This window comes from Triticum aestivum, chromosome 2D (assembly GCF_018294505.1).
Source record: "Triticum aestivum cultivar Chinese Spring chromosome 2D, IWGSC CS RefSeq v2.1, whole genome shotgun sequence".
NCBI classification, from domain to species: Eukaryota; Viridiplantae; Streptophyta; class Magnoliopsida; order Poales; family Poaceae; genus Triticum; species Triticum aestivum.
Window position 1 is genome coordinate 289,305,462 of NC_057799.1, and position 27,709 is coordinate 289,333,170.

Here is a 27,709-nt window from a genome sequence, read left to right on the forward strand (position 1 = left end):
GAAGGAAGTGCCTCCTTATTAAGCGAAAAATAACGAGTGCTCCCCATGACAGCTGGGGCCCACCAGATTTGGAGGCTAACTTGTGGCCCTACTAAGTTGACGCGTACAAAGGATTTGTCAACTTAGTCAACAAACGATTTTATCACCAGTGACCGTTGGATTGTTAACATCCAATGGTCGTCCTGCTTCTTCAACCTCTGATTTTCTTGCTCCAGCCGTCCAAACCACCGCGTACTCCTGCCTCCCGTGGCCGGCTGTGCTGCCGCGGAGGCCTCACCGTCCCCTACTACTCACACTGTTGGCCAGGCCATCCCTCTACTCACCCACACCCCCTGTTATTTTGCGGCGACGGCAGCCTCACACCGCAGCCGAACCAGTCAACCCTCATACTACCCTTCGCATGTTCCCAGGCTCCACGTCGTTCCCTACCTCACCGTCGTCCACCGCCTGGTGCTGTCCGTGCGGCGTGGTCAACGTGGACAACGAACAATAACCGTCAGAAGAGTACTGTACGAGGTGAGGCTGACAGATGGACCCACCAGCTACATCTTCACACGCAAGGAAGTGCCTCCATATTACGCGCAAAAAAAGAATACCCCCCCTGTCAACTCGGACCCACCACCTACATCTTCGCGCGCAAGGAAGTGCCTCCTTATCCTCCCTGTCAGTCGGGACTCACCCGGTCGAAGCTACGTAGCGTTGTCATTCTGGTCGCAAACATGTGCGTACATACTGGTCCATCGGTCTTTCTGCCACGATGAACCATGGCCGAGTAAGGAGCGGTAGTTGTTCACGCAGTCCCGTCTATATCATGTACACGTACGTACGTACATACGGGCGGGGTCTCGAACGCCTACTCGCGGATACGTACGACCATGGCTCGTGTACATGGAGAGGCAGCGACGGCGTCCTGTTCATCGGCAGCCAACCGGCTTGGTCGGAACCGGGAAACTGCGTCGTCGTGTTCATCGGGAGGCAACGAAATGCGTCGTGTTCATCGGGAGGCAACGAAATGCGCCGTGTTCATCGGGAGCCAACCGGCTTGGATGGAACAGCCAAAACGAGGACTGGCGTACCGCAAAACGGAGGAAACAACCTTGTGTTCGACCACCTACGATCGAAACGGAATCCTGTTCAGCGGGAGGGTGTGGCGTACCGCAAAATGGAGGAAACAGACTTCTCTTCGACCTCCTACGGTCGAAACGGAGTCTTGTTGATCGGAAGGGGGGTGTGGCGTACCGCAAAACAGAGGAAACATACTTCTCTTCGACCTCCTAAGGTCGAAACAGGGGTCCTGTTCATCGGGAGGGGTGTGGTGTACCGCAAAATGGGACTCCACGGGCTACTGTTCATCCACCGTCTACTGCCTCGCTCCAGCCTCCACGGGCTACTTTTCATCCACCGTCGACCTCCTCCAGCCTCCACCTGCGACTGTTCATCCACGGCGTCTCCCTCTTGCCTCCACCAGGCACTGTTCATCCATCCTCCATCGCTCCTCCACCGGCTACTGTTCAACCAACCCTCTCCACGGGGTCTTGTTCAACCACCCCTCCACGGGTTACTGTTTATCCAGCCCTTCGCCGGCTACTGTTCAACCAGCCCTCCACCGGCTGCTGTTCATCCAGCCCTCCACGGGGTCCTGTTCATCCACCCCCAACCGGCTCGATCGGGGTCCTGTTCATCCAGCGGCAATGGCCTCTAGCTACTACCACAGGGTCCTATTCATCCAACCCCCAACAACGCTCACTGTTCATCAAGAGGCAGCAGGTTCGATCGGCTTCAGTTAGCAGGAGTAGCGAAGGAATCGCTCGATCGGGTTCAGTTAACAGCCAGATCGATCGATCGCTTGGGTTCAGTAGGTGATTTGCTGTTTCCTATTCCAACACTGAAACAGACACACTTTCTCGTCGGATTGATTTTTGTTTCCCGACCTATATACTAATACGTACACTTCTTTTTTAGGTGATATATACGAACATGTTATAGCACATCGTTTTGGTATGTTCATGTGTTGAATCTTGTACATGTCAAGGGCTAAAACCTGTACATCCTATAATTGTAGTAACTTTTTTATGTAATGTCATGTAGATCTACTTTTAAATCTCAATCGTCAATCTTTATGATTAACACAAAATCAACGAATATAAAAGAATGACGTATGTAGAGTTATGAAAGCCTCATCCCTTTAATATCATGTATAGATAACACAGTAATCAGTGTAACATGGTAGTTTTTTTAGATCAAAACCAACTTTGTGATAGGTTTTAAGAAAATTTCAAAAAATGACAGTTTTTCGAACCCTAGCCCGAGTTGTGGTAGTATTATGCTATTTACTCACAAATCTAAGTAAATGCTAAATTTACATGAATCGCAGTTGTGCTTCACAAGTATAATTTTCATTAAATTCGTAGTATGCATGAACTTTTTTTTCCTGTAACGCACATGCATGTATATTCTAGTAAAATAAATTGAACCACAAAAAGTCATATATTAAGATACAAAGGTAGTAATAATTTAAAAACTAATCAGTTTTAGAAGTTGATTGGTATGCTGGGCTTTTATTTTGTCTCATCATATCTGGGTTATCCAGATGTTGAGGTGCGTCCAACATCCTAAAACCCTGGATGAAACCCTTAATTCGAAATGGGGCATCCCTGAAGTCCTAAACCCCCGTGAAGAAAAACCCAGATAACCCCGCGCAAACGAACCGAAAGCGATAAGGTTCTTCGGCGCGTCGCCACCCTCTCGTCTCCCTCCCTCCCGCCTGTTCTCCCCTTCCGCTCCTCCTACTCCACAGCCCGTGCCCCACCCTCGAGCTCGCCTCGCCTCGCCTCCCCTCCTACGGCCTGGAGATGCTCGCGAGTCCCACCACGCTCCACCATCTCCTCCTCCCGGCGCCGCCGCATCTCGCCTTCGCTCTCCCGCACGCCGCGCCGCCGCTCCACGCGTGGCTTCCTCTCTCCCGCGTGGCGCCGCCGCGCGTCGCGGCACTCACGCATGGCTCCTCGTGCCGAATGCGACGGAGGGGTACGAGGGCTAAAGTTGTGGCTGCCGGAGGAGACGAGGCGAGCAGCTCCGGCCCGACCAAGTTCTCCGTGAAAATTCCCGTCGGCGACCGCCACGTGAGCCGCGAACCTATACCCTTTCTGTACTTCCCGTTTGCGCGCGCAATGCTCTGTTAAGTGTCTGCGCATTGCAGTATTGGGATTTTGAACTCTGTCGCGCGACATTTTCACACGGTTGTTTCAACGTGCACCTCTCCAATGTGAATTGTAGTGCACGCATTATGCGAACGTGGGTTCCTAAGTGCTAAGCGCGTATGTATACCTAATTAAACTATAAGTGCAGTTCCTAAGTTGTCCTTAAATGTTCAAAGCTAATACCTATGGTAATGGTACTATGTCGTTATGTGCTCACTGTTATTCGTCTGGGAGTTTTTACAGTTTGTATATATGTTTTTGCTTCAGTTGTTTGACACAGCGTGAGAATGTCTTTTTAACTGGATTGGTTCTTTTTGCGCAAAATAATAATAATAACTGGATTGGTTCTTTTGGTCTCTCAGATATTAGTGGAAACAGGACACATTGGGAGGCAAGCCAGTGCTTCTGTAATGGTCACAGATGGCGAAACAGTAAGTGGTTGAAATTTAGTATCTACCTCACGTTCTTCTTCGCACACGCGAGTCACATATGAAATAATATAGCTGGTCTAAACACCGAAATTTTGAAATGCATGATATAGACTACTCAATCCATTGACTGGGCACCAATGATTTGATGTTGTGGTGGTAGAATGGGTTCTGATTTTCTCAGGAGTTCTAGGGGGAGCGTTTGACGATTCAGTTGTCCTATTATGACTATACGGCAATTTTTGTGTAATTGGCTAGATTTATATTTGTACTATGCCTTGTGTAGCTACCTGTCTCAAAGATCCAATTATCAGTGGTAGACTAGTAGTTTTCATGTTCCGTAATGTACTCAATTCATGCCGTGGGCAGAGCAGGAATCTGAACACCCTTGAACATTTTCCACACTTTAGGCTCCCATGAATTTGTTGCTGTTTGTAATTCTGTGCTTGAGCGTGCATTGCAACAAGATAAACCTGCCTTGTTCCTTATGTCATCGTCTCATTCTCATAATTTCGTCATGTCAGTTCCAGGGGACACCAAATTTTCCTATGCATACCACCATTTAAACGTACTCTTTTTTAACTAAGACAGATCTGATGATCATCGCTATTTTCCAGTAGCGTCAAAACTTTTGCATCCCTAACTTAAATCTCTAATTGCACTGCAGATCGTCTACTGTTCTGTTTGTATGGCTGATACTCCAAGCGATCCTTCTGATTTTTTCCCAATGTCGGTTCACTATCAGGAGCGCCTTTCAGCTGCTGGAAGAACTAGGTACAGAAACCCAAAGTAGTTCTTGCCGTTTGTGTCATCAACTATCACCTGTGTTTTGTGTATTTTCATTCACTGTACTCTTATTTTTTATCCAATGCAGTGGTGGTTTTTTTAAACGAGAAGGAAGGGCAAAAGACCACGAGGTTCACTATAAGAACTTTTGCTATATTGCTTTGTTTTACTTGTCGGTTCATTATAGTTTCTTTCTTTCTTTAATTGCAGGTTTTAGTATGTAGATTGATAGACAGGCCTCTACGCCCTACTATGCCCAAGGGGTTCTACTACGAAACTCAGATTCTATCCTGGGTAATCCAATGATTTTTTTGTGTACATACATAAATTATACCATCATTTTTGAGCTTGAGCACAATGTGTCATCAATTCCATCTATTACTTATTTTTCATTTGCGTGCTTTATTATTCATATGATCAACAAATAAATTCTTCTTATTGCAGGTTTTCAGTTATGATGGTATCCATTCCCCAGATTGCGTGGCTGTGACAGCTGCTGGTATCGCCATGTAGGTTTAATGAAAATATTGGATTAATCAAGTATTCTGTGGATTTTGACCCAAAAAAGTATTTCAGCTGCTCTTATTTATCACCAAGCTATCTTTGCAGGGCACTCTCTGAAGTTCCAAATAAACAAACAATTGCTGGCGTAAGAATCGGTATGATTAATGATCAGTTTGTTGTTAACCCAACCACTGAACAAATGGAGGACTCGGAATTGGATTTGATGATGGCTGGGACCGATAGTGCTATATTGATGATAGAGGTTTGTGCTCAAGTTTTGTTTACAGTTGCACATATACTTTCCCCAGCCCATTTTGCTTAAAGAAAAGAATCTTGAAGAAAAGAATATTCACATATTGGTCCGGTGTTTGCCTATCAGTCTCTTAAGTCTTCTAGTTTTCTTGATAGTTAGTTGGGTATTAATTCTCCCGAGATGAGAAGTTGACATAGTTTTTATCACTGGTTTATAAGCATGTACATTACGAGATCTAAGCTTTACTAGTACGACGCCACGCTGCTATTTTTGTGACAACAGCTCGCTAGCAGTTATGTTAAACCTTGTTTGGTTTGCGCTAATTTTTCCCCTTACCCAGCATTTTCTTACTGAATCGGCGGCCCATGAATTGGCCAAATTTCAAATCTGGCAAGAAAATGAATAAGCAGGCCAAGGAGAGTGAACCTCTCTGGAATTTGGGCAGGAAACCACATGCATGCTAAATGTGGTTAACCAGACCAAATGTGGCATAATGGAAGCTTTATTACTGCAATGAAAAAATGCGCACATGGTCTAACACCTATTCCTCGATCCTTTTCCGTGGTTCCGCTCACAATGATCTTTGCTAGGGGCTAGGGACCTTTATATAGTGCAAATTCCAGTTTAATTCAAACTGTACAAAATTGCAGATAAGTGTCCAGATTTAATCTGTTTAAATGAAGACTCCAGATTAACTTAACCAAGCATGCTCATTAGTAGATATTTACATGATTTTTTAACTTAACAGTAAATGAAGACTCCAGATTTACATGGGTAGCATACCATACCCTTATACTCCATCCGATCCAAATTAATCTGGATCCGAGGGAGTACTGTTTTTTATTATGCTTCTCTGCTCTTGATTCTAAAGATCTATCAATTTAGGTGAACCATGCTGTCTTCTGTGATAGTTCAGTTATCTTGATCATTTCACCGTCCTAGTTATTATTTACTGTTAATACCATGTCTTGATTTCTGAGTTCTGACTAGTTCTTAGTAGGGATTCTGTGACTTCCTCACAGAGGAAAAGCTGCTTCAAGCTGTTGAAACAGGACAGGTTAGCTCATGACGTCTCGTTATGCTATTCTTTTGATATAGTTTTTTTTTGCTATCCACAGGGTAGTTTGACAAAATATGTGTCCATCTTATTGCAAGATGCACACTTAGCAGTTAATAGCGTAGTTAATCAGCAACTACAAGAAATGAGCAAGTCATTGCTCAAATATTTGATTCCTTTTTTCTGTACAAATTCTTGATGTTAGCTTTTCAGATTAGGGGTCTGCGGACCCTCTAATTTCTAGTTACCTTTTAAGGGCAAGGTGCAGTTATTTTACCTGTATAAGGTCAAGGACAGTGAACTCAAATTAGCGAAGACTTCCTCTACCGAGAGAACCAGGAGTTTATTCAACTGGAAACATTTTCTTAGAAGATCTGCTCTCCGCTAATTATTTTATATTACATATTTTTGCTCTAGACACACCGCTCAGCTGATATGATCACCGCCATCTCTTTCGCCCATCTCTTACAATAAATACTAGTTCCCTCCAAAAATATATTAAACTTTTGCGTTTATTGTCTTCTCAGGCCTCATTTTGGTCATTTTATTTTTATTTTCCTTACTTTGTGATTCTAACCTAAGTAAAAATCAGGTGGCGATTCGAGAAATCTGCAAGGCAATCGATGTTCTTGTCCAGACTTGTGGGAAGAAGAAAATGGTTGAGGCTATCAATTTACCACCTGCTGAACTCTACAGGCATGTTGAAGTATGAACATACTGTAGCCCTTTATTAAATCAAATGTACAGTCTTTTGACTTTGGTAGGTATATGCAACCTTTTCAAGTTCTTAATAATAGGTTTATAGTAGATGAAAACAGCAACCGTGTTACTTTTTTTTATAGTTTTTTCTGGTGACTAGTGAGCAGTTGCTGACTTGCTGTGGGCCTGTGGCTAAAAATCTCAGATACTGATCCTTTTTTATCCTCTCTCCCGACATGTTTTATCATTTTCACTTAGTGGCACAATCGCTGCTCCTTGATATTAAACTGTCTGTATTGTTGTTGTCTCAGATTCTTCCTACAGGCTGTAAAATTGTCAGGTAGGCTGAGAGGTTTTTCATGGTGTTCAGATCTTACATATGTCCTCTTCAATTGTATAGTTTATTTCAGACTCACAAAAAAACTTATTTCAGGCTACGTGCGCATCTACTCTGGTCTTCTATTCGATGTTGAATTGTATCTACATATGCGTTCATGTGTTTTAGCTTCCCAAGGGTGCCAGTGCTAAATTAGCTGTGCTGGATAGAAATGTTTGTTCTAGTAATATGTGAACACCAACAGTGTTAAATCCCAGTTAGAAAAAAATGATTGAAATACAACATGCTTTCTCCTCCCACGGCGGTATTTTGCCATTGTCGTTTAATCCGCTTTTCTTTCATAAAAAATTAAGCTAAGTGTATCATACTTCACGTCTTCGATGCACTCATTGCTGATTTCAACTGCTAATTGTTTTCAGGATATTTCTGGAGATGAGTTGGTGAAGGCATTGCAAATAAAAGAAAAAATTCCCCGTAGAAAAGCTCTTTCAGCATTGGAGGAGAAAGTAATAATGATACTTTCAGAGCAGGGTTACGTGTCCAAAGATGAGTTATCTGGACCCATTGAAAATTTAGCTGATATTGTCGAGGAGGAAGATGAGGACGAAGTTATAGAGGATGGTGAAGTGGATGAAGGTGACGTTCACATCAAGCCAGTGTCGAGAAAGCCCCACCGTCAGGTGATGATCATTATTTTGTTCTCATTGAATATGTCCTACAGCCTTTTTTTCCCCTATATCATCTTATTGGAGTGAACTTGAAATTCTATTTGTTATTTTCTGTGGCACTGTTTTTAGCTTACCATCCATCTCATGCACAATTGATTATCTGTTGCTTTTACTGATCTACACTGTTTCTTCTGTGTAGTTATTCTCAGAAGTTGATGTCAAGTTAGTCTTCAAGGAAGTTTCATCCAAATATCTGCGAAGGCGGATTGTAGAGGTAAATGTTATTGCTAGGATGCTTCGTTATATCTATTACAGCATTTGTTGGGTAGGAAGTTTTCACTTGCATATTGCCTTCCTGTTTGCAACTTCGCAATGCTATAGCGGATTGTAATCTGGGAATTCAGTCACGGTGAATAATCAGATACAAAACATGATAATCTGCAAAGTCAAGGTGATGTTATGTCTAGGCACTCCCTCTGGTACTTTTTTCTCTTCGCCTAACTCAAATCATGCATACCACGGAGCTCCACTTTTGGTTGAATTTGGACTCTTTTGCCCCTGCGGTGGGTGGCTAGCGAAGATCCGGAGATCTGAGAAGGTGAATACGCCTGACAGTTACTTTGCTCCTTCCTCCTCTGCATGCGCTTCGGGTTCCTTGTTTTCCCCCTCCCTTTGCATGTGCTCGAGCTGGCACGCCATGGCGCACGATCTCCCGTAGCAAATGGCGGTGAATCAGTTTCATAAACCGGCGCCAAAAGATTCAAACGAAAATGAAGAAAATAACGTGCTCCTCTCCCGCTCCTTCGAAACTGAATTGGGTGCGGTTCTACTGCCCGAAATTTAGAATGGCGCCATTGAAGTAAAAAAACTGAGAAGCTCCCTATAAATCCAATGCTCTCCATCTCCTCAGTTAGCAATTCTCTTCTTGTTGTCTTGCACATCTCTCCTGCCTTCTTCATTTATGTCATGCGTCATCCATAGTTCATAGACTAGGGCGTTGCAGATCACATCCATGGCGACGACGGCATCAGCGGAACTCGCCATGCACACTGGTCGTGTGCAGCACGCTGACGCCTCAGGCGGAAACATAACAGGGGGCGCGAGCCATGTGGGAGTGAGGGTGCTCGGCCCGCCGGTCATGTGTAGCACGCCGGCGTTTCGGGCGGAAGCAGAATAGGCGGCCAGAGCATGCGGGAGTGGTGGTGCTCGGCCTACCGGCAGTGTGCAGGACCCCGGCGACCTGGGCGGAAGCGGTAGTGGTGCTGCTCTACCTGGGCCATCGGACTCCATTAATGGCGTTGGAGCAGCAGCAACCTGTAATGCCGGTCGTGGCTACGGTGCATGCTTCAATGTTGGAAATTGCGTAAGCATTGATGGCAGGTAGTTAATGCAGCGGTGCATGCAGAGCTGTGAGTTCAGGGGTAGCATTGGAAGAAGAGGTAAAATATGCTAACAAGCAGACTAATAGGGGAAAAACCGAAAAATCTAAGACGCAAAGAAAAAAGGACCGGAGGGAGTAGTCAGAACTAAGAAATACAGTATGGGCACAGTATTCTGTAAGAATTAGAAAATCAGATAGAATCTAGTTCTACTTAAAAGGGCTGGCTTTCTTGTAGTGCGGCATTTAGATCATTAAGACAATTCATAGTTTCATACGCCTTGAAAATGATTTCATGAATGTTGCATGATAGTCCAGGCAGAAGTACAAATATGACCATATTATAATCCCCTCCAGTTGACTTCCCGTAAGAAGAAAATGTTGAAAATACAGTTGTGCCTGGTAGGAGGCACAGTTGTTATGGAAAAGTGGGTTAGTTGCATGACAGTAGTAGAGACTGTCTATGTACAGAATAGGGCTGCTGCATCACACAGCACTAAGTGCAGCAATGCCTGTGGGGCATGGCCTCTATCCATTAATAGTTTGATTTAATAGTTGCAGGGTTTAGATTTTGGAATACATTACCTTGTAAGACTTTTACTAGGACCGATAGACTGAGAACTGAGAGCTAGCAAATGGCTGGAGTTCAAGGTGCTGAATCCGCCCACTCGTGTTCAAGTCCGCTATGCGGACTCCGCTTGGGTACTATCTTAATTTGTGGAGAGGTGTCACTTCTATCTAACAGCAGACAGTTAAAGGAGGGACCCTTCCCCGTTTAGCCAACGTTTTTTAGGATCGATAGACTTTCTACTTAAACCTTTCTGTGGTATATGCTACTGTTATTATTCATGTCTTTCCTGAATGTGTTCAAACTTCAGGGTGAAAAGCGAAGCGATGGACGGAGTGCCTGTGAGCTTCGCCCCATTAATTCTCAATGTGGAATACTCCCACGGGCACATGGTAGTGCACTGTTCACAAGGGGAGAAACACAGGTAAGGTAATACACTTAATTTGACAGTCTAATGCAACTGATATTCCTCACAACTTAACCTTTTGGTATCATTTTCTTCTTGCATATGATGCTTATTGTCTCACTAATCCTCAAATTAACCGGGCAACTCTCTTCTTATAATGCAATGGTGGAACTCCCGCCCCAGTTGTTGGTTTCGTTTTCATAATCGTGTCACTAATCCTATTTGATCCCTCCTGCTGCTTTAGGAATCTTGCATTTGTATTTTATTCACATAATGTGGTATATTTGTATGAACCACAAATTGATTTCTTATGCAGTCAATACTTGTTGCCACTTTGTGTAGATCTAGTAGTTTTTGCGGAGTAATTTCAATTTGTGTAGCACTTTATTGCAATTTTGTGACGCATGAGTGTAGACATTTAGAGCATCTACAGCCGGACCTCTCAAACCCGCCTCATACGCCTGGGCGGGCCGCCCGGTCACTGTCCAGTCACGATTTTTTGACCCAGACGCCCCCCTCAAACGGCCCTCAAACGCCCGGGCTGACCGGCACCCCCCATATCCAGCCCAAATATGGGGCGGATATGGGGGCGCCCGGGTGTGCCCGCCACGTCGGACCTGGCCCACCCGACCCCACATAAAATCCTCCCCATCCGCTCGCCGGACCAAACCCTAGCCACTTCACTCCCCTCCCCTCCACTCCCCTCCGCCACCCAAGCTCGTCTTCGTCTCCTTCCGGTCGTCTCCGGCATGGCGGGCAGCGGATCCGAGTCCTTCACCTCCAGATCCGTTGACCTTAGCTCATCCCACGCGGCCCCGAGGAGGAGATGGCCGTCCGGCTTGCGCTCCACCGCGCCCGGGAGGAGGGACGTGCACGGCTGCGCTCGGACTCCATCCGTCGGTAATCCATTGCGTCCGCCCAAATGGCGCATGGATCCAGCGCTAGGCCGGCCGTAGCTGCCTCGCCGGAGGCCGTGCGGTTCGTCTGGCGCCCGAACACGCTGGCGGACGCGCAACCCCTCCGGTGGTGCGTCGATATTCGGGACGCACCATCGTCCCACGAGGCCATGGCATGGCGTGCCCGCCATGCAAGGCATCGGGCGCGGGAGGCGACGGCAGCCCTCGCGGCAGCGGACGTCGGCAAGGCGGAGTCGCATTCTTCGCCCCGTATGGCGCATCAGTTCGGGCGCCGCAACCGCATCGTGGTGGACGTCGGCGGCTCGTCCCCGGACGGATCCGTCATTGATCTGACGTCCATCGACACCGTTCGGGTTCCGGTCTCCGACAAGGAAGAGTAGGGCATGGGAGACGGCGGGGTCTTGAGTCCCGTGAGCCGGCTCATGTCCCATGCCCTATCCTACCTTGCCGGCGACCGGACCAACACTCCGAGGAGCGCAGCCGGCCGCCGGACATGGCCAGGGTGGAGCCGGAGCGGCGAGCGGAACCGGACGAAGCTCCGCTGAAAGATTGCTGCGTTGCATGTAATAATATGGACTTGACGTTTCTAATTTGAGGTATCCGGATGTGGAATGCGTTTTTTGAGGGGTGACCGGTCACTGCCGCGCGTCGGCGTATGAGGGGTCGGATTTGCCAAGTCCGGCTGTAGATGCTCTTACTCAGCATACTAATCACAATTTCGCAAGAACAAGAAATGTAGCTGCATGTGTCACCACTGTTTTCTCTTATAACGGACAGTTTCTGCTTGAGTTGAAGTAGTGTTAAACACAGTACCTCTAACTCCGTACTTGTTCAAAAAATCATAATAAAAAAACTGTACGTTCTTAACGTTTCTTATTTGATCATGCAGGCACTGGCTGTGGTCACTTTAGGTGACTATCAGATGGCACAAAGAATTGACACTCTTGTTGACACCGAGGAATCAAAGAGTTTCTATCTTCAGGTACGCGATATGAATGTTGGTTGATGACATATCATCTTGCTTGGCTAGTTCTTTTTTTGAATATTTTTGCTTGGCCAGTTTCACATATCTAGAGTAAAAAATATTCATCTATTGTTTCTCATATAGTTCGACTGAATAGAAATTAGATTTGTAATGCTTTGCTGGGCTTTTAGATAGTTCCATTTATGAGGGCAATTGTTTTCAACTGTTCCTTGTGAAATATATCCTGATCTGGTAAATGTAGATCTATTAACTATGAAAATGCTAAATGGAGGCCAAAGTTTGAAAAATTCAAAATTCAGACTTATACGTTTCAATTTTTTTTTGAAAAAAATACACATACACCCAGAGACATAGTGTACATGTGTGTAAATTTTCATGATGAAATACGTTAAAATAAGAGCTACCAGAAAAAATCTGTGGCTTTTCAGTACACACACTGTTCATTCTCAAAGTCCATGATTTTGGTTTTTTTTGTGCAGCTTGCAGTTCAAGGTATTTCATCGTGAAATTTTACACGCATATACATTACATCCTTGTATAGGTGTTTTTTATCCGATTTTTTGAAACTGAAAAGTTTGACTTTTTTTAAATCTCGGCCTCCGAAACTCCCTAATATATTAACTACTCCCTCTGTCCCATATTAATTGTCGCTCAGAAGGTAAATAGTGACAATTAATGTAGTTGTATATTAGCCCTTTTGACATGTGTTGCTTACAGTAAAGAGTGTTGTCTTAAGCTACTAGCACTTAACAGAGCCCATTCACAATATATTTGAAGTAAGATTTAAGCTGTGAAGATACTGGTACCACTTTGTAGTTTAAGCAGTTATTTCTTGAACATTATATCACTCTCATAGGGCAGCCCGGTGCATCTAGATCCTGCTTGCGCAGGGTCACGGACTTGAACCCGTGACCTGATGGTCACAAGGCAACAGCTGTACCACTGCGCCAAGGCTCCCCTTCATTATATTGCTCTCATAGTTTAACAAAAACACACTGGGTCTGTTCAACTAGACAAAACCCGAGACCGGTGCCACTGCCATGTTCTTTCTGGTTCAGCTCATGATTCTTTCCTCTAAAAGCTAGTTAATTTTATTATTATTCGGGAAGACTCGCCGTAGTAAGAATTGAGTTTGGGGCGTCCCACCTATCTAACACAGTTCCCACTAGGTGCTTTGCAGTGATTTGCTTGTTTGGGCAGGCAATAAATATATTAAACTACCATGTTTTGAGCCGCTCTAGATTGCCGTATGCATCTGTTACATAACATGATATGAACTGATGAACAGATGCCTAAAAGTTTCACCGACTGGTCCAGTTATTGTGTGTTTATAAATATTAAACTACCATGTTTTGAGCCGCTCTAGGTTGCCGTATGCTTCTGTTACATAACATGATATGAGCTGACAAACAGATGCCTCAAAGTTTCACCGACTGGTCCAGTTATTGTGTGCTTCTGACTGCTGTATGCATGTGTTACATCCCATGATTACACTTCATAGCTAATTATTGTGTTACATACTGCAGTACACGTTCCCTCCATCATCTGTTGGTGAAGTTGGTCGAACCGGAGCACCTAATAGGAGAGAGATAGGTCATGGTATGCTTGCAGAAAGGGCGCTGGAACCGGTTTTACCTGCAGAGGTGGATTTTCCGTACACTATTCGTGTTGAGAGTACTATCACTGAAAGTAACGGCTCATCCAGGTAATGATCATTTCATGCTTTTGTTCCATCGTAGTTTGCAAGTCTTTCGATGGGGAAGCTTGTACAGAGTTGACACTTGACCTTGCACTACTACGTTCTTGTTGTGTTACTATTACTATCGTATGTAGTTACTTGGCGCCTCCTTATTGGAGTTGTTATAATATAGATTCTGCCACTCGTGGTTATCATCCTTGTGAGCAGGCTGCAGGATAGCCTGATTTTACTCCATGTTTCTCACGACAGTCTTAACAGCTGAGCAATAGTTTTCTCTCATGCAGTACAGCCTGCCCTGTATTATTTTTTATTCTTAAATTGGTAATATATTTCTGTTATCTACCACCAGCATGGCTTCTGTCTGTGGAGGTTGTTTAGCACTTCAAGATGCTGGTGTTCCAATAAAGTTCCCTGTAGCTGGAATAGCAATGGGCTTAGTTCTTGACACTCAGGAATTCGGTGGAGACGGCACACCACTTATTCTTTCTGATATTACTGGATCTGAAGATGCCTCTGGTGACATGGATTTGAAGGTGTAACTTCTATACCACCCCGAGTTGGGTTTTCCCCATATAAATGCAGTAGCAGGCTTAATGGTTGATTCTGTTTGAACTATTTAATTTGTTTACCAGTCAACCCCTCTTTCAGGTTGCTGGTAATGAACATGGTATATCTGCTTTCCAAATGGACATCAAGGTTGTAAACACTAACGACTAGATGAACCAACATTTGTTTTGTGGCTATGCTATTAGGTTGCATATTATTCGCTCTGAAGTTATCTCTGTGCATGTTATGCTGTGGCAGGTAGTGGGGATAACTCTACCTGTAATGGAACAAGCACTTCTACAAGCTAGAGATGGTAGAAAGCACATTCTAAGTAAGTCTGTATAGCCTGTGTTTAACCTTAAATCTTGCTTTATTATCTGTGGATACCATGCTGGAAAAATCCAGTTTCATGTTACTTGTAACAGATAACTGCAAACTTACGATACATAAACAGAAAGAAAGAAGATGTAATTATATCAGCTCACCGAAATTCTACTGTGAGCATTTTAAACACTGAATAAGAAGTTTCCTGTCTGCAATGTGTACAAAAATCATATTCTACTTAGAGCATCTCCAATAGACGGTCCATATGTAAAAGTAACTTTTGGATCTTCTGAGGCAAAACACAGCTCTCCAACAGATGGTCCATATGCAAAAAAATTACATCTCCGCCTCCCGGAGATGTAAAATACAACACCTCACGGTGCAAATTTACATCTCGGGAGGCAAGAGATGTAAAAACCGCGGCCGCGCGCCAACACCCAACCGCCCTTCAGTTCATTTCCCCCCTTCTTCCTCCCGCCCACCGCCGCCCCGCCGCAGCTCCCCACTCGGCCGCCGCCTTGCCGCCGCTCCCCGATGCCGCTCCGACCCTAGCCCCGCCGCCGATTCCACCCCGCCTGGGCTGCCGCCCCTCCGTCGTACAGCGGATCGGGCCGTCGCGCACACCGCCGCCCGGCCCGGCCGCCTCTGCCCGCCCCGGCCCGCTCCGCCTCCGCTCCGCCTCCGCCCACCCCTGCCCGCACCGCACGCCGCCGCCACCCGCCCTCGCCAGCACCGCGCGCCGCCGCCCCGCTCTGTCCGCCCTGCGCCACACGCCGTCGCCCCGACCTCTCTCCACCCGCCGCTGCCCCGACTCGCTCCAGCCGCCGCCGCCACCCGATGGCGCCGAAGAAGACGCCGAAGGGCAAGTCGGGTTGGGAACTTCAGAGTGGAGTTCTCCGTTCTCCGACACCGGGCGGCGTTGGTGGCTCGGCAAGTATCCCACCGCCGACGAGGCCGCGTGATACGGGGCTAACCCGGTGTAGGCCGATCTTTCACGATTGGAGTGGATTCCCTCGATGAACACGGGGAAGAACGGAGAGAAATCACAAGGGGAAACACTCAAGAACAAGTCCAATCACACATCCACTAGACAATCAAACACACAAGATCCACAAGGTACATGAACAACAAAGGGAAAGATACAAGGTAAAGTTCATCTCCATGAGGAGGTCTTGAAGGGGTCCACCCGTGAGGGGGTCTTGAATCCAAGATGGATCTTCTCCATAGAGGCGCGCGGTCTCTCTCGTGGAGTAGATCCGTATGGATGAGCAAAGCTCTATCTCAAATGAGCTAATCCTTTGCTGACCCTAATTCAAAGCTAGGGGACGAGTACTTATAGTCCAAGGGGTAAGTTGGGGGTTACACGGGTCATTGACCCTTTTACTGTGCGCAGGCAGAGCGGTAGTACCGGTCTTGGGGGCGGTTGTACCGCTGGGAGCTCAGGTGCTGCTTCCTGGAGGTGTTCGCGGAAGGGATTAGCGGTAGTACCGGTAGTTGGGGCGGTTGTACCGGTCTTTTGGCAGTTACCGGTATAAACCGGGGCGATACCGGCCTTGTACCGTTTGATTACAGAAGGTTGACCGGTAGTTGGGCGGTTGTACCGGTGGACCGGTAGTACCTCTATCTCTGCACTGGGAAAATCCCTGTCCATGCTCTTGGTGTCCATCTTGCACCATTCCTTCTCCTTGTTGGTTCCTTGGTACCTAAGCACACAAAGTGTCTTCCTTTGAGGTAGTAGCCATGTCTCAAGTTGGTCAAAGGGGAGTTCAACAAGGAGAGAGTTAACCTTATGTCCAATGGTACATGCTCGAGCTCTCATCGTATGTGCACGTAGGGCTTGGGGAGTAGTTGAAGTGTACATGGTGATGACCATAGGATGCTCCGCATCACCGCGCGTGCCTACGACGTGCCGGTGTGGCGTGACGGACGGCCGAAGACGGACCTCAACTTCCCGGAGATCGAGACCCGGGCGGTGGCGGAGTGGCTCGTGCCGCAGGGCATCCGGATGGAGGAGATGCCGGCGAAGAAGAAGAAGAAGAGACCGGCGGTTGTCGTCACTCCCGGCGAGAGCGACGAGGCGGCGATGGCTCGGTTTGCGCGGGGGCATCCCGAGTACGTCCAGGCCGAGCAGGAGTTCTATTGGAAGCGTGATGCCGAGGAGAAGAGGAAGAAGAAGGAGGTGAAGAAGGAGGACGAGGCCGGCCCCTCGACGGTGATCCCCATCGAGTCATCGTCGGAGGAGGACGAGGAGTTCTGGGGGCTCTCGGATGACTCCGAAGAGTCGTACTGGATGCCCTCGGACGACGAGTAGTTCTGCTAGTTTAAATTTATGTCATCTATGTTTGAACTATGTTTGAATTTGATGTTTGAACTATATTGAGATGAAGTAGTAGTTGGTCGTTTTCAGAATTTTACATCTTCATTTTGGACCATCTGTTGGAGTTGAGCCTTTTTCGGAGATGTAAAAAGCACTTTTCGGTGATGTAAGTTTTTACATCACCGGTTTGGAGCACCAAAATATACATCATCGATTGGAGATGCTCTTATAATATGTATTAATTCTGGAAGAAGAATCATGCGTATCTATTTTGAATGCATCATCTTAGGTGACATCATTTGTGAATGCAGCTAAAATGTGGGAGGGTTATCCCAAAAACTTCTAATAGCAAGTCACACAGCATGATTATGGTTAACAAACTCTCCATTCTTAGATTATTAAGAATAGTAACAATTTACTCCAGTCTATTCCACTGAATTCTATTATGGTCAAAAGGCCATTTGTATTTCCATTTGCAAATCAATTTCAGGTAATATCTGATGTTACATTTCATTGTCTTCCTCAGATGAAATGTTAAAATGTTCGCCTCCGCCATGTAAAGCACTGTCTCCCCATGCTCCTGTTATTCATGTTATGAAGGTTGGTACATTGTTTGTGAAGCATGATGATCTTTTATATTTCCTTGCAATTATAGTGTTCTAAACTTGTCTGCAACTGTTCTTCTTCAAGGTTAAACCTAACAAGGTGAATTTGATAATTGGTTCTGGCGGAAGGACAATAAAAAGCATACTCGAGGAGACTGGAGTATATGCCATTGATGCTCGAGATGATGGCACGGTAAGGAGAACTTGGTGATAGCACGTTAACTTTTCAAAGTACTACCTGACATTCTTTTGGCAGGTAAAAATTACTGCAAGGGGCATGGAAAGCTTAGAGAAGTCGAAAAATATAATAACTAATCTTACCATGGTTCCAAAAGTTGGAGAAATTTTCAGGTGTCAATTCGTTTTATTCCCTTGGTTTTATGTGCATATAGTTTCTTCATATTATGTTATGCTTCCTGCAGATTCAACCAAGCACTCGCTTTTAAATTGAAACATTTTCTGGGTTTTAGCTAATGAAAACTCTTCTTGGAAACTCAATTGCCAGGAACTGTGAGATCAAAACAATTGCTCCCTATGGAGCTTTTGTTGAAATTGCACCAGGGCGTGAGGTGAGTAGATACTAAAATTTGCTTTATTAATCCCAATGTCAACATATTTATTGCATGTTCACAATGCAGAATAATTTTACTTCTCATTGACAAATCCGCGTGGCCTCATTGGGCTTCTAAGGAGCTAATTAGTTTACATGCACAAAGTCATTTCCAGTTGTTGTTCATTATCTTGTGCCATAACTCGTATTCTTAACTCAATGTGCAGGGTTTATGTCATATCAGCGAGTTAAGTTCAAGTTGGTTGGCCAAGGCTGAGGATGTGAGGAAATATATCACATGTTTTACTTTGTGTTTGATTCCTTCTCGTGTTTAAGTTATCCAATTCTTTATTCCTTTTCAGGCTTATAAAGTTGGTGATCGCATTGATGTCAAGCTTATTGAGGTTTGTATATCTCTTTAAAGTGTAAACTCAACATCAATGCAATGTAAAACCGTGAAAATCGCGCCTTTGGTGTATGCTAGTACATATAGATGGGTGACGAATGGTAGCCAAAGAGCCTATTGCTGGAATTTTCAACCAGTGCATGTTTTCAGCTGGTTCAAATATTATCTACTCCCTCCGTTCACTATTATAAGATGTTTTGGATATTTCAATATGGACTATATATGGACTGAAATGAGTGAACAAACACACTAAAACGTGTATACATACATTCGAATCAGAAAAGTTAGAACATCTTATAATAGTGAACGTAGGGTGTAGGTATTATGGAGCATAGATCAGTGTCATTGTTGCTAATTGTAGGCTGTATATGTTAATTGGTGGCACTATAATTTGCATAATTAGTGTCCTATTTTTTCCAGCGTCGCAGCCAATAGTATTTATTAAGATAGTAATTGCTGCAGGTCTTTAGAATGCTTAGGCTACTATTCCTAATCTTACGGCTATAAATGCCATTAGGTTAAGTTTCTGGTTACATGATATGATTGAAGGGGAATGTCGTCAGTAGTTTTGACCATCTCTGTTTTCTGAATGCCTATTTTCTTGACTGTCTGAACCAGATAAATGACAAGGGTCAACTTCGACTAAGTTGCAAAGCGTTGCTTCCTGATGCAAACCAAGAACCTGGCAGCATCAAGCAGCAAACGAGCAGTTCAGTGAAAGAAAAGGTAGTATACAAAGATGATATCATTAAGATGACAACTAGAAGGTCCAGACGTAAGAAAGAAGTTGAGCCGTCTGCAGCTGAAAATGCCACACCAAAGACCCTTGAAAACAGCACAGCTGACAGTCCTTAAGCATTTGGACTCACAAAGACAGTGAAAGAAACAGGGTGACACAAGCAACATGCCGCTTCATCACACTAATTGCCTGAGAAGACTAGGATTGCAACTACAATATCCACTGACTGCATTACTGGAACTACATGACATGGCTTGCAGCCCAGATTGCCCACTTGCCCCCTTGAGATTGGACCCCTACAGAAGATCTGTTCAAATCTTTGTGCTCGATCATGTTCCAAATGGAGTAGATGCGAAATCTCACCTGGTTTATGTTGCTGCTTTAGCATGCAACTATTTTGGTTGTGTTCCCATAGGCACATCCTGCATTTTGTCTAGTGCAGCAAGGAGTGCCTACTATGGCTTTGCTACATTGCTTTAACATGGCCTAGTTATACCCGTGCGTTGCCGCTGAACAACAAGCAAATGTGCATCATTGTTTTATTTCGTCAGATAAATGGAGAGCAACGTGTGTTTTGTTTTCACTGTGTAGCTATAAACATGAGCCTACTTCTTTCGCTTCCCCTCTATCAACCGCCGCGAGAATATCACGTGGAAACCAAGTTCCAATGAAAATTTTGTGAAAACCATGTTTGAATTTTTAAAATATTCTACTCTCTCTCTCTGCTGAAATAAGTCTCTCAAACTTTGGTACAATTTTGTACTAAATTTAGTATAAAGTTGGAACACTACAAAGTTGGGACATTTATTTTAGGATGGATGGAGTGTAGAAAGACAGTATATTGAGAGGGTGATGCCATGTGAATTTCCAGGTTTAATCACAAAACCATTTACGAGCTATGATTTTTTTTTTACAATGAATAGTGACCTGATAGATACTATTTTCAATCCCCCTGTTGGATCATGTTATATTATAGGTGTGTTGGTTCAGTATTTTTTCTAGAATTTTTGAGAACTTTTACACCGTTGAAAATCTTAACTTGTTCTGTGGTAAGCTATTGTAAAAAATCCCCCCCCTCTCTCTCTATATATATATACATATCTGGGCTATTCTGTTTCGTGTAACAGAATATTATTCTGTTACCCTACTTAAACTGATTGTTTTAGGTGGTTGTACTGATGATTTTCATCACGTCGAATTGATCGTCTTTTCGTCGGAATAGGGCGTGTAATATATCGTTGGAAAGCTCTTGACATCTACATTACAAATGTATAGAAATGTTTTGCAAAATCATCACGGTTTAAGAGCAGTTTTGAAAAAATCGTTTTTTCAAAACCGAAAACGCGAATCGTATTTTGGACTTAATTTTCAAATGGTTTGTCGGAATTGAGCAAATAAGATGGTGTTGGAAAGCTGGTGAAAATTCGCTTCTTCCATATATCTAACTTTTTTTCAAATTCTATACGATTTAAAAGTAATCTGAAAAACAGTGAAATTTTGGGTGAAACGTATTTTCGCATTTTTTTGCAAACGGTTTATCGGATTGACACAAATGATACGGCATTGGAAAGCTATGGAAAATGCTCAACCTTTTTGTATAGAAATGTTTTTCTAATTCCTTACGGTTTAAACTCGATTTAGAATACAGTCAAATTTGATTTCCAACGCGATTTTTTTTAAACTTTGTCGAAATGGGGCAAATAATATACCGTTAGAAAGATATCGAAAATGCGAAACTTAGTCATGTTTAACGCTTTCCAAAATTCGCAACCGTTGAAGAGTAATTTGAAATACGGTGAGACCCATCATGCTGTTTTCTCGTAAAAAAAAACAGAGTACTTGTACTGATCTTTTGTGTGTGTTTGTACTGATGTGTTATTCACAGAGTAATTTTGAATACGGTGAAGCCTGTCGTATTCTTTTTTCCGTTCCGGAAACAAAGTATTCAAGCTGATCTCCGTATGGATTTGTACTAAGCACGTTTTCACATATTGAACTTTTACTTTGTTTTTTGGGTAAGGTTTTCCTCTTAAAGTTTTAATGGTTTTATTAAACTTTTACTTTGTTTTTTTGGTAAGGTTTTCCTCTTAAAGTTTTAATGGTTTACGGTAGCATTGCCCGTGTACTTACATAGTTTATATCGTCGAACTGAATGATATTTTATTCAACAAGAATATGTTTTGTTTATTTCTTTTTTTTAACTCAACATTTTTTTACAACGATGTTCTGAACTTCTCTCTTTTACGACTTGTACTTTTACCATTTGAATTTCCATGGGTTTTTTTTTTGCTTGAACTTTTACAATTTGAATTTCTGCCATTTCTTTTATTCTGAACGGACCACCGTTTTTAACTCGTACTGATCAATATTTTTAATTCAAACATTTTTTTCTTTTATCATCTGACAGAAATTGTTTCCACACATATAATACATGTACATAAATTATATTATCTATAGCACCAACCTCAGCACAAAAATCATCGGCCTATTCTTGTACAGAACTTTTCAAGCACCCACATGAACACATAGCACCAACCTCAGCACAAAAATCATATTATCCATGAGCCGACTTGCATGTACTTATATGTCAAGCATCATCAGGCACATTCAGGAGGTTGCATGTTCAGTTCATGTCCAGTCTACATATGATGAACTTTACTACTGCTTGAGGTGGCCGTCCATGCACAACTAATTTGGGAACCCCTGTAGCCGAGTGTTCTCCCTCGATCACCACCATGGCTAATTCTCGGGTCAGTGGTTGGTCTAAAAAAATGAAGAGGTCAGTGCCTCCATAGAAGTAAGAAGATGCAAGCTTAATTCTTAGGTCACAAGTTTTTAAATGCTAGCACTGCTACCAGCATTTGTAAATACTAGTGAACTTGAACTTATGGTCTCCCGAGATATGAACTGATTGTGTTACAAGCACACGCTCAAAATCCAACGAGATGCTGTAAGTACATGTAAAAAGAAAATCAAGTTCATGTATATTAGTTGGGAGAAGTTCAAAAAGAAACTTTTAAAAAGTTTGTACTGTTTTTGCTATAACAACTATAGTCATCTTTGCCAACAATGTATATTACATGGTTAAAATAAGTTTTTTGAACTGAACTAAAATAATAAATTGTACTAAACTAAAATGAGAAAACGGAAATGAGCGTGTTACTGAAAACATTAACTGACCGAACTGTAGTTTAGTGGAGGAATTCACACGAGTTGGTTGTCATGGAAGATCATTCCTTGTGGACATCCTATCAAAACAGATGTAGTGTCACTTGATGCAAAAAACAAATTCTCATAGTCCTTTGGAGGTATTATAAACTTCTCCGAACTTATAACAATTGATCGCATGAACTAAGTGCGGAAGAAAGTGCGACCCTTTTCTGCAATTTGTGTGAAAAAAATCACTAGATGAATAAGAACAGAGCATCAAGAAGATTCATTAGATTCATACCAAAAATGTCGGATCAGGGGGCGGAGCAAGGGGTGTCTGCCGGTGATCTCTTCTATTTAAAATACAGTCTGAACTTACTACCCATTGTTATGAACTCTCTCTGAACAACACACCATGAACTTTTGAGTTTTTAAATGCATAATTTGGTTTTTTTCCTACTCTTTCTCTAGGACTTCCAGAACCAAACAATTTGAACCCCATGGAGGTTACTAAACAGAATGTCTTGAACTTTCTTGAGGACAGCACATGAACTTGTGTTATAATAATAAAACCGAATGGTTTTCTTTTACCTCTTCTTTTTAACACACTTTTCGCAAACCAAATTTAATTTCTGAACATTCCCGATGACAATATACGACTTCAATATTTTGACAATTTGAACTTAAAAACAGATAGAACCATATAGAGTTTTTCTGAAGGAAGCACAGCTTCAAATCAAATATTTTTCCTAATGATTCTTAATTCTGGAGCAAATATATACCATGGTTTAACAATGCTTATTATTGTTTAATTTTTTGTTTTTTCAAGACGCAGTCATCTTTCAGAATTAACCAATAAAATTGTTCAGAACAAGTTCTAATCTTTTGTTTTTTGCATGACACAATCTTCTTTCAGAACTATTAATACAAGCAGCATAGAAACTGATCATTACTAAATATGCAGAAAGAGAGTAAATGTTTGAATTTCTATTTCATAAATATTCATCAGCATTTACGATGATTTGAACATTTAGGAGCTTGTTCTGACCTGCGGTTCTCACCGTCGGGGAGCTGCCCACTCGTGTGACCTGACGTCCACTCGTGCAAGTGGAACTGACACACACGCCATCAAGGACCCGCCCACTCGTGCAAGATCGAACTGAACCAGTTCGTGATGCCGAAGCCGAGTTGAACTTGCATGATGTTCAACTAAGAGCATGACTTCTGTACTTACTTAACAATACTATGTGAACATGTTTGATGGAAGACCTTTTAATTTTTTATTATCAGTACTTGTCGAGATTGAATAACTGAACCACCAGACTTGGGTGTGGGAACCAAAATTCAGAAAAGCAGCAACTCAGTAAGGATTATACTAGCTTTGACATTCTGACAATAGTGAGGGCTCAAATGCAACTCATGTACAGTAGCTGAAAAAGCATCTTTTTTTCTTTCCCAAATGCTTTCAATTCCTGAAACATCAAAACAACATGAATTAATCCTTCTTCCTTAGCTCACCTTGCCATGCAGCAGCAACAACAAAAATTAGCAGCTAACAAATTCCAGGGATGTGTCCGGCCGGCCGACATAGAAGTAAAGGAGCTACGCTCTCTTGAGGGACTTCAGATCCCCTGGGGAATTCCTTGAGCAACTAACCAAGTTCAACTAAGTTCGTCTGCAACAGCCACACAAGTTCAGCATCATCTATGGCACACACCTGCTATCCTGCTCCATGTCTGCTTTCTTGATTGATTGTTGCAGTGCAAATGCTAGATAGCAGGCCCAAGAACTCTACACCAATTAGTAGCACCATGCCCATGATCAAGCAGTGCAAGTGTAGCAGCAGCCATCAAGCACAAATGGCATCCGATTTAGAAAAGATAGCATAACCTGTGGTAGATAGCTGGATGGAGTTGAGGTTGATCGAGATGCAGATGAGCTGGATGGAGAAAGTCAAGCCGGATCCAGGGCGGAGCACAGGGTGGCCTGCACGCAGCTCCTTGAGCGACCGACCGTGGAGCAAGCAGTTGGACTGCCGAATTGGACGGCGTGTTGTGGCCACCAGATGCAGCGATGCGATGTGACGAACTGACGGTCCGCTGCGAGGTGGGGGAAGTTCACCAAGACGGCGGTAGGGAAGGCTGGTCGCGGCAATTGGCGGCGCTGGGATGGCCCTCGCCGGCGGGGGTCGGAAGCAGGAGGACCGCCGGCGGCGCGTGGAACCAGGGAGGCCGCCAGCTGCTCATGGGAGCAGGGGGCGGCGGCGGCGGGTGGAAGCAGACGGGGCAGCGCATGGTGAAGGGAGGCGTCCGTCGCGGGGGAAGGAGAAGGTCGACCCAGGATGGAGAGAGGCCGCCGGCGCTAGGGAGGGAGGCGGCCGGAGCAGGAGAAGGAGGCTTCTGGCGCGGTGGAGCGGAGGTGTACTACGGGTTGCGGGGCGGCGTGCGGCGACGGGTTGCGGGGTGGCACGCACTGGTTCGGTTTGGTTTTTTGTTTCTGATCGAAGCGCGCTCTATATAGGGCGTGATCCAGCCCTCTCTATATATATATAGATGGTAGATGGTCTACTCTAATAACACCCGTTATGACCTTATTTTTATAACATTTTTTCTTATTCTGCTAACACCAGACGCCCATCCCAAACAGACAAAAACCAAAAAGAGCCACCCCACTCATCCACTCACCGCGCATAAACCACCCACCCCCCGGCCGCTAGCCCAGCCACCCACCCACCCTCTCCCCGATCCCTCCCACCCTCCCCGATTCCCACCCACCCTACGCCGCCGCCTCCCACCACGCCGCCCGCCACCTCCCACCGCGCCAGCCACCGGACGGACGCCACCTCCCACCATGCCGCGCACACACCACCACGCAGCGTGCCGGCAGCCAATCTGCCACAACCGCCCCTCCCCAAACCACCGCGCGCCGCCGCGCCCCTGCCTGCGAGCACCATGGGCGTCGACCACCTCTGCCCTCCGCCGCCTTGTGACCTCCTTCTTCGCTGCGGTGGCCGGATCCACAACCCCCCGGCCCCGGTGACCTCCTGCTGCGCCGCCTCGACTGGATCCAGTCGTCCTCCTGCCGGAGCCCCCCATCCTGACCCGGCACCGCCAATCCCTCCAGCACCTTGGATCTGCGTCGTCTTCGCCGCTGGGGCCAGCACCACCCCTCCCCCGCGTTGAGGTCGCCATGGCCCTCTCCTCCCCAGATCCGGCGAGCACCCCGTGGCCCTCTCCTCCCTAGCTCCTATGCAGATCACCTTATGGGCCCTCGCGGTTTCCGCCTCCCCTTCCTCTTCAGCATGCAGTTCGGTGCCGCCTACATCTGCAGGGATGCGCTGCAGTTCGGCTGCTTGAGGCGTGCAGCTCCATTTGCCCGGGTACGCGGTCCAGTAGCTCGCCCCGTGCAGTTCCTTGGAGCCGAGCTCCACGACGACGGCGGCCGCGCCTCGCCTCGCCAGCTCCATGAAGCCTTCTGCTCCACCTCGCCACTACAACAAATCACACGGGCGCGCCAGCTACTCAACTGGTCCGATCCAGCCTCGCGGGAGCTACAGTTTGGCAGAACAGCACATGACGATGCAGTACGTTTCGGGTGCGCGTGCAGTCGTCGGGTGATTTCCTTGCCGAGGAGCTAATCATCTCGGCCGCAGTTCGGTAATCACTGTCGTGTGCCCCACGCCGGCATTTTTTTGTTTCTACAGTTTGGTACCCATCGTCTTGTGCAGTTCTCCCTTAATCGCTGATGGGAGGCAAGTGCAGCGGGGTTGTTGTGAGCAGTGGAAGGCGATTTTTGCAACGTGCTTGTGGTATGTACAGTCGGCGCCATCGTCAGGTATCCACCCCCCCCCCCGCTCATGCACCATCGTTGTTGTCTTGTTCAGTTTCTTACATGCCATTCAGTTTCAGAGCTTCTTGCAGTTCATTGCTTATATTTTTGTTTTTTTAGATCTTAGTATGTGGGGTGTGTGTGGGTGTAATTTTGCACTTAGCCCTGCAGTCCACTCGATTTGGTTTGTTCTAGACGCGCCTGCAGTTCATTGGAGCTTGTATATGAGATTCAGATTCAGAAAAAATGTGTAGATAACAGAAAAATGATGGCTGGAAATGTGAAAGTAAAAATGCAGTGCACTTTTTATGTGTATGGGAGTTCACTATGTCGATTCATTTGATGTTTGTTTGCAGTGCACGCTGGCGGACGTGCAGTCTGCTGAATTTTTGTCTTCCTAGCATTCAATGTTTCTTGGCTTAGATTGCTCTTTTCTGTGTCATGTAATTAAATTAGAATAAATCCTAGAGATTGAAGCACCGAAGCATGGAATCTTGCAATAGATAGTTAGCCTAAAGCACTAAAGAATCTCATTTGGGGGTAATTAAAATGGTCTAGTCTTCCTGACGTTTTTGCTTGTTTTGATCTGCTGCAGAGGATTCATCGTGCCGTGGAGCAGGCGTCCAGGCTGAACCAGGCCGTGTCGTCGGTTGATGTAGGGTGGAACCCTATACGGCCGATCTTTCACGAAAGGAGCGGATCCCACGAAGAACACGAAGAACACAAGGGGAAAATCACAAAGGGAGACACAAGAGAAACACTCAAACCAACGAGATTAGGTCACACATGTGCTAGATCCTCGAAACACGAGAGGAGATACAAGATTCACGATCAATAAAGGACGATACAAAGGTAACCGGTTCTTCTCCTAGAGGAGGTCTTAATGGGGCCACCCAAGAGGGGGTCTTGAATCCAAAGGGATCTTCTCCATAGAGGGGCTGTGGTCTCTCTCGTGGAGTAGATCTGTAATGGATGAGCAAATCTTTATCTTACATATGAGCTAAACCTATGCTAACCCTAGAAAGGATGAGGGGGAGGTCTATTTATAGTCTAGAACCACGAAGGGGTAAGTGAGGGGCGAAGGGGTACATGGGCCTCGGGCCCGATCTTTGTGCGCAGACAGGCGTCGGACGTCCGGAGGCTCACGAAGGGCCGGTCGTTTGGAAGTCTTCGGACTTCCACTATTTTCCTTCTATCGTCGTGGCACCGGTCGTCCGGTGGCGCTCGGTCGTCCGGGGCCTGGGAGGTGTCGGACGTCCGGTCTCGGTCGGTCGTCCGGTCGCTGTAGAGTTCCTCGGCTGTAGCTGTTTTGGCAGGCTGAACCTCTAGGCGTCAGACGTCCGGTAAGGATCAGTCGTC

The 27,709-nt window shown here is 45.1% G+C and overlaps 2 protein-coding genes and 1 long non-coding RNA gene across 3 annotated transcripts; 2 read left to right on the top strand and 1 right to left on the bottom strand.

The window, feature by feature from the left end:
* Window positions 1–2,689: 2,689 nt before the first annotated feature.
* LOC123052790 (probable polyribonucleotide nucleotidyltransferase 1, chloroplastic) lies at window positions 2,690–19,955 on the top strand. The gene is made up of 24 exons (XM_044476127.1): window positions 2,690–3,122; window positions 3,563–3,631; window positions 4,296–4,402; window positions 4,503–4,545; window positions 4,625–4,708; window positions 4,859–4,923; window positions 5,024–5,180; window positions 6,172–6,228; window positions 6,821–6,934; window positions 7,684–7,944; window positions 8,132–8,206; window positions 10,189–10,302; window positions 12,091–12,183; window positions 13,713–13,891; window positions 14,235–14,418; window positions 14,534–14,581; window positions 14,690–14,762; window positions 17,599–17,672; window positions 17,763–17,870; window positions 17,934–18,028; window positions 18,183–18,246; window positions 18,455–18,508; window positions 18,590–18,631; window positions 19,252–19,955. The coding sequence occupies exons 1-24, from the start codon at window positions 2,853–2,855 to the stop codon at window positions 19,486–19,488; spliced, it is 2,667 nt and encodes an 888-aa protein (XP_044332062.1). The 5' UTR covers window positions 2,690–2,852; the 3' UTR covers window positions 19,489–19,955.
* On the top strand, window positions 15,418–17,675 carry LOC123052791 (uncharacterized). Its single transcript, XM_044476128.1, has one exon. The coding sequence runs from the start codon at window positions 16,632–16,634 to the stop codon at window positions 17,064–17,066; it is 435 nt and encodes a 144-aa protein (XP_044332063.1). The 5' UTR covers window positions 15,418–16,631; the 3' UTR covers window positions 17,067–17,675.
* A 1,830-nt stretch (window positions 19,956–21,785) lies between the features above and the next one.
* LOC123052792 (uncharacterized) lies at window positions 21,786–25,015 on the bottom strand. Its single transcript, XR_006425075.1, has 2 exons — window positions 23,571–25,015; window positions 21,786–22,620 (listed from the first exon to the last, which is right to left on the bottom strand). It is a non-coding gene; the product is annotated as an uncharacterized lncRNA (long non-coding RNA).
* Window positions 25,016–27,709: the final 2,694 nt, after the last annotated feature.

What these genes read in the sequence shown, in the direction of transcription:
- LOC123052791 (XM_044476128.1), top strand. Translation starts at nt 16,632, where the DNA reads ATGCTCCGCATCACCGCGCGTGCCTACGACGTGCCGGTGTGGCGTGAC.
- LOC123052790 (XM_044476127.1), top strand. Translation starts at nt 2,853, where the DNA reads ATGCTCGCGAGTCCCACCACGCTCCACCATCTCCTCCTCCCGGCGCCG. An exon ending in TCACAAGGGGAGAAACACAG is followed by an intron (nt 10,303 to 12,090) that starts GTAAGGTAATAC and finishes TTGATCATGCAG; the next exon opens with GCACTGGCTGTGGTCACTTT. An exon ending in CTGTTATTCATGTTATGAAG is followed by an intron (nt 17,673 to 17,762) that starts GTTGGTACATTG and finishes TTCTTCTTCAAG; the next exon opens with GTTAAACCTAACAAGGTGAA.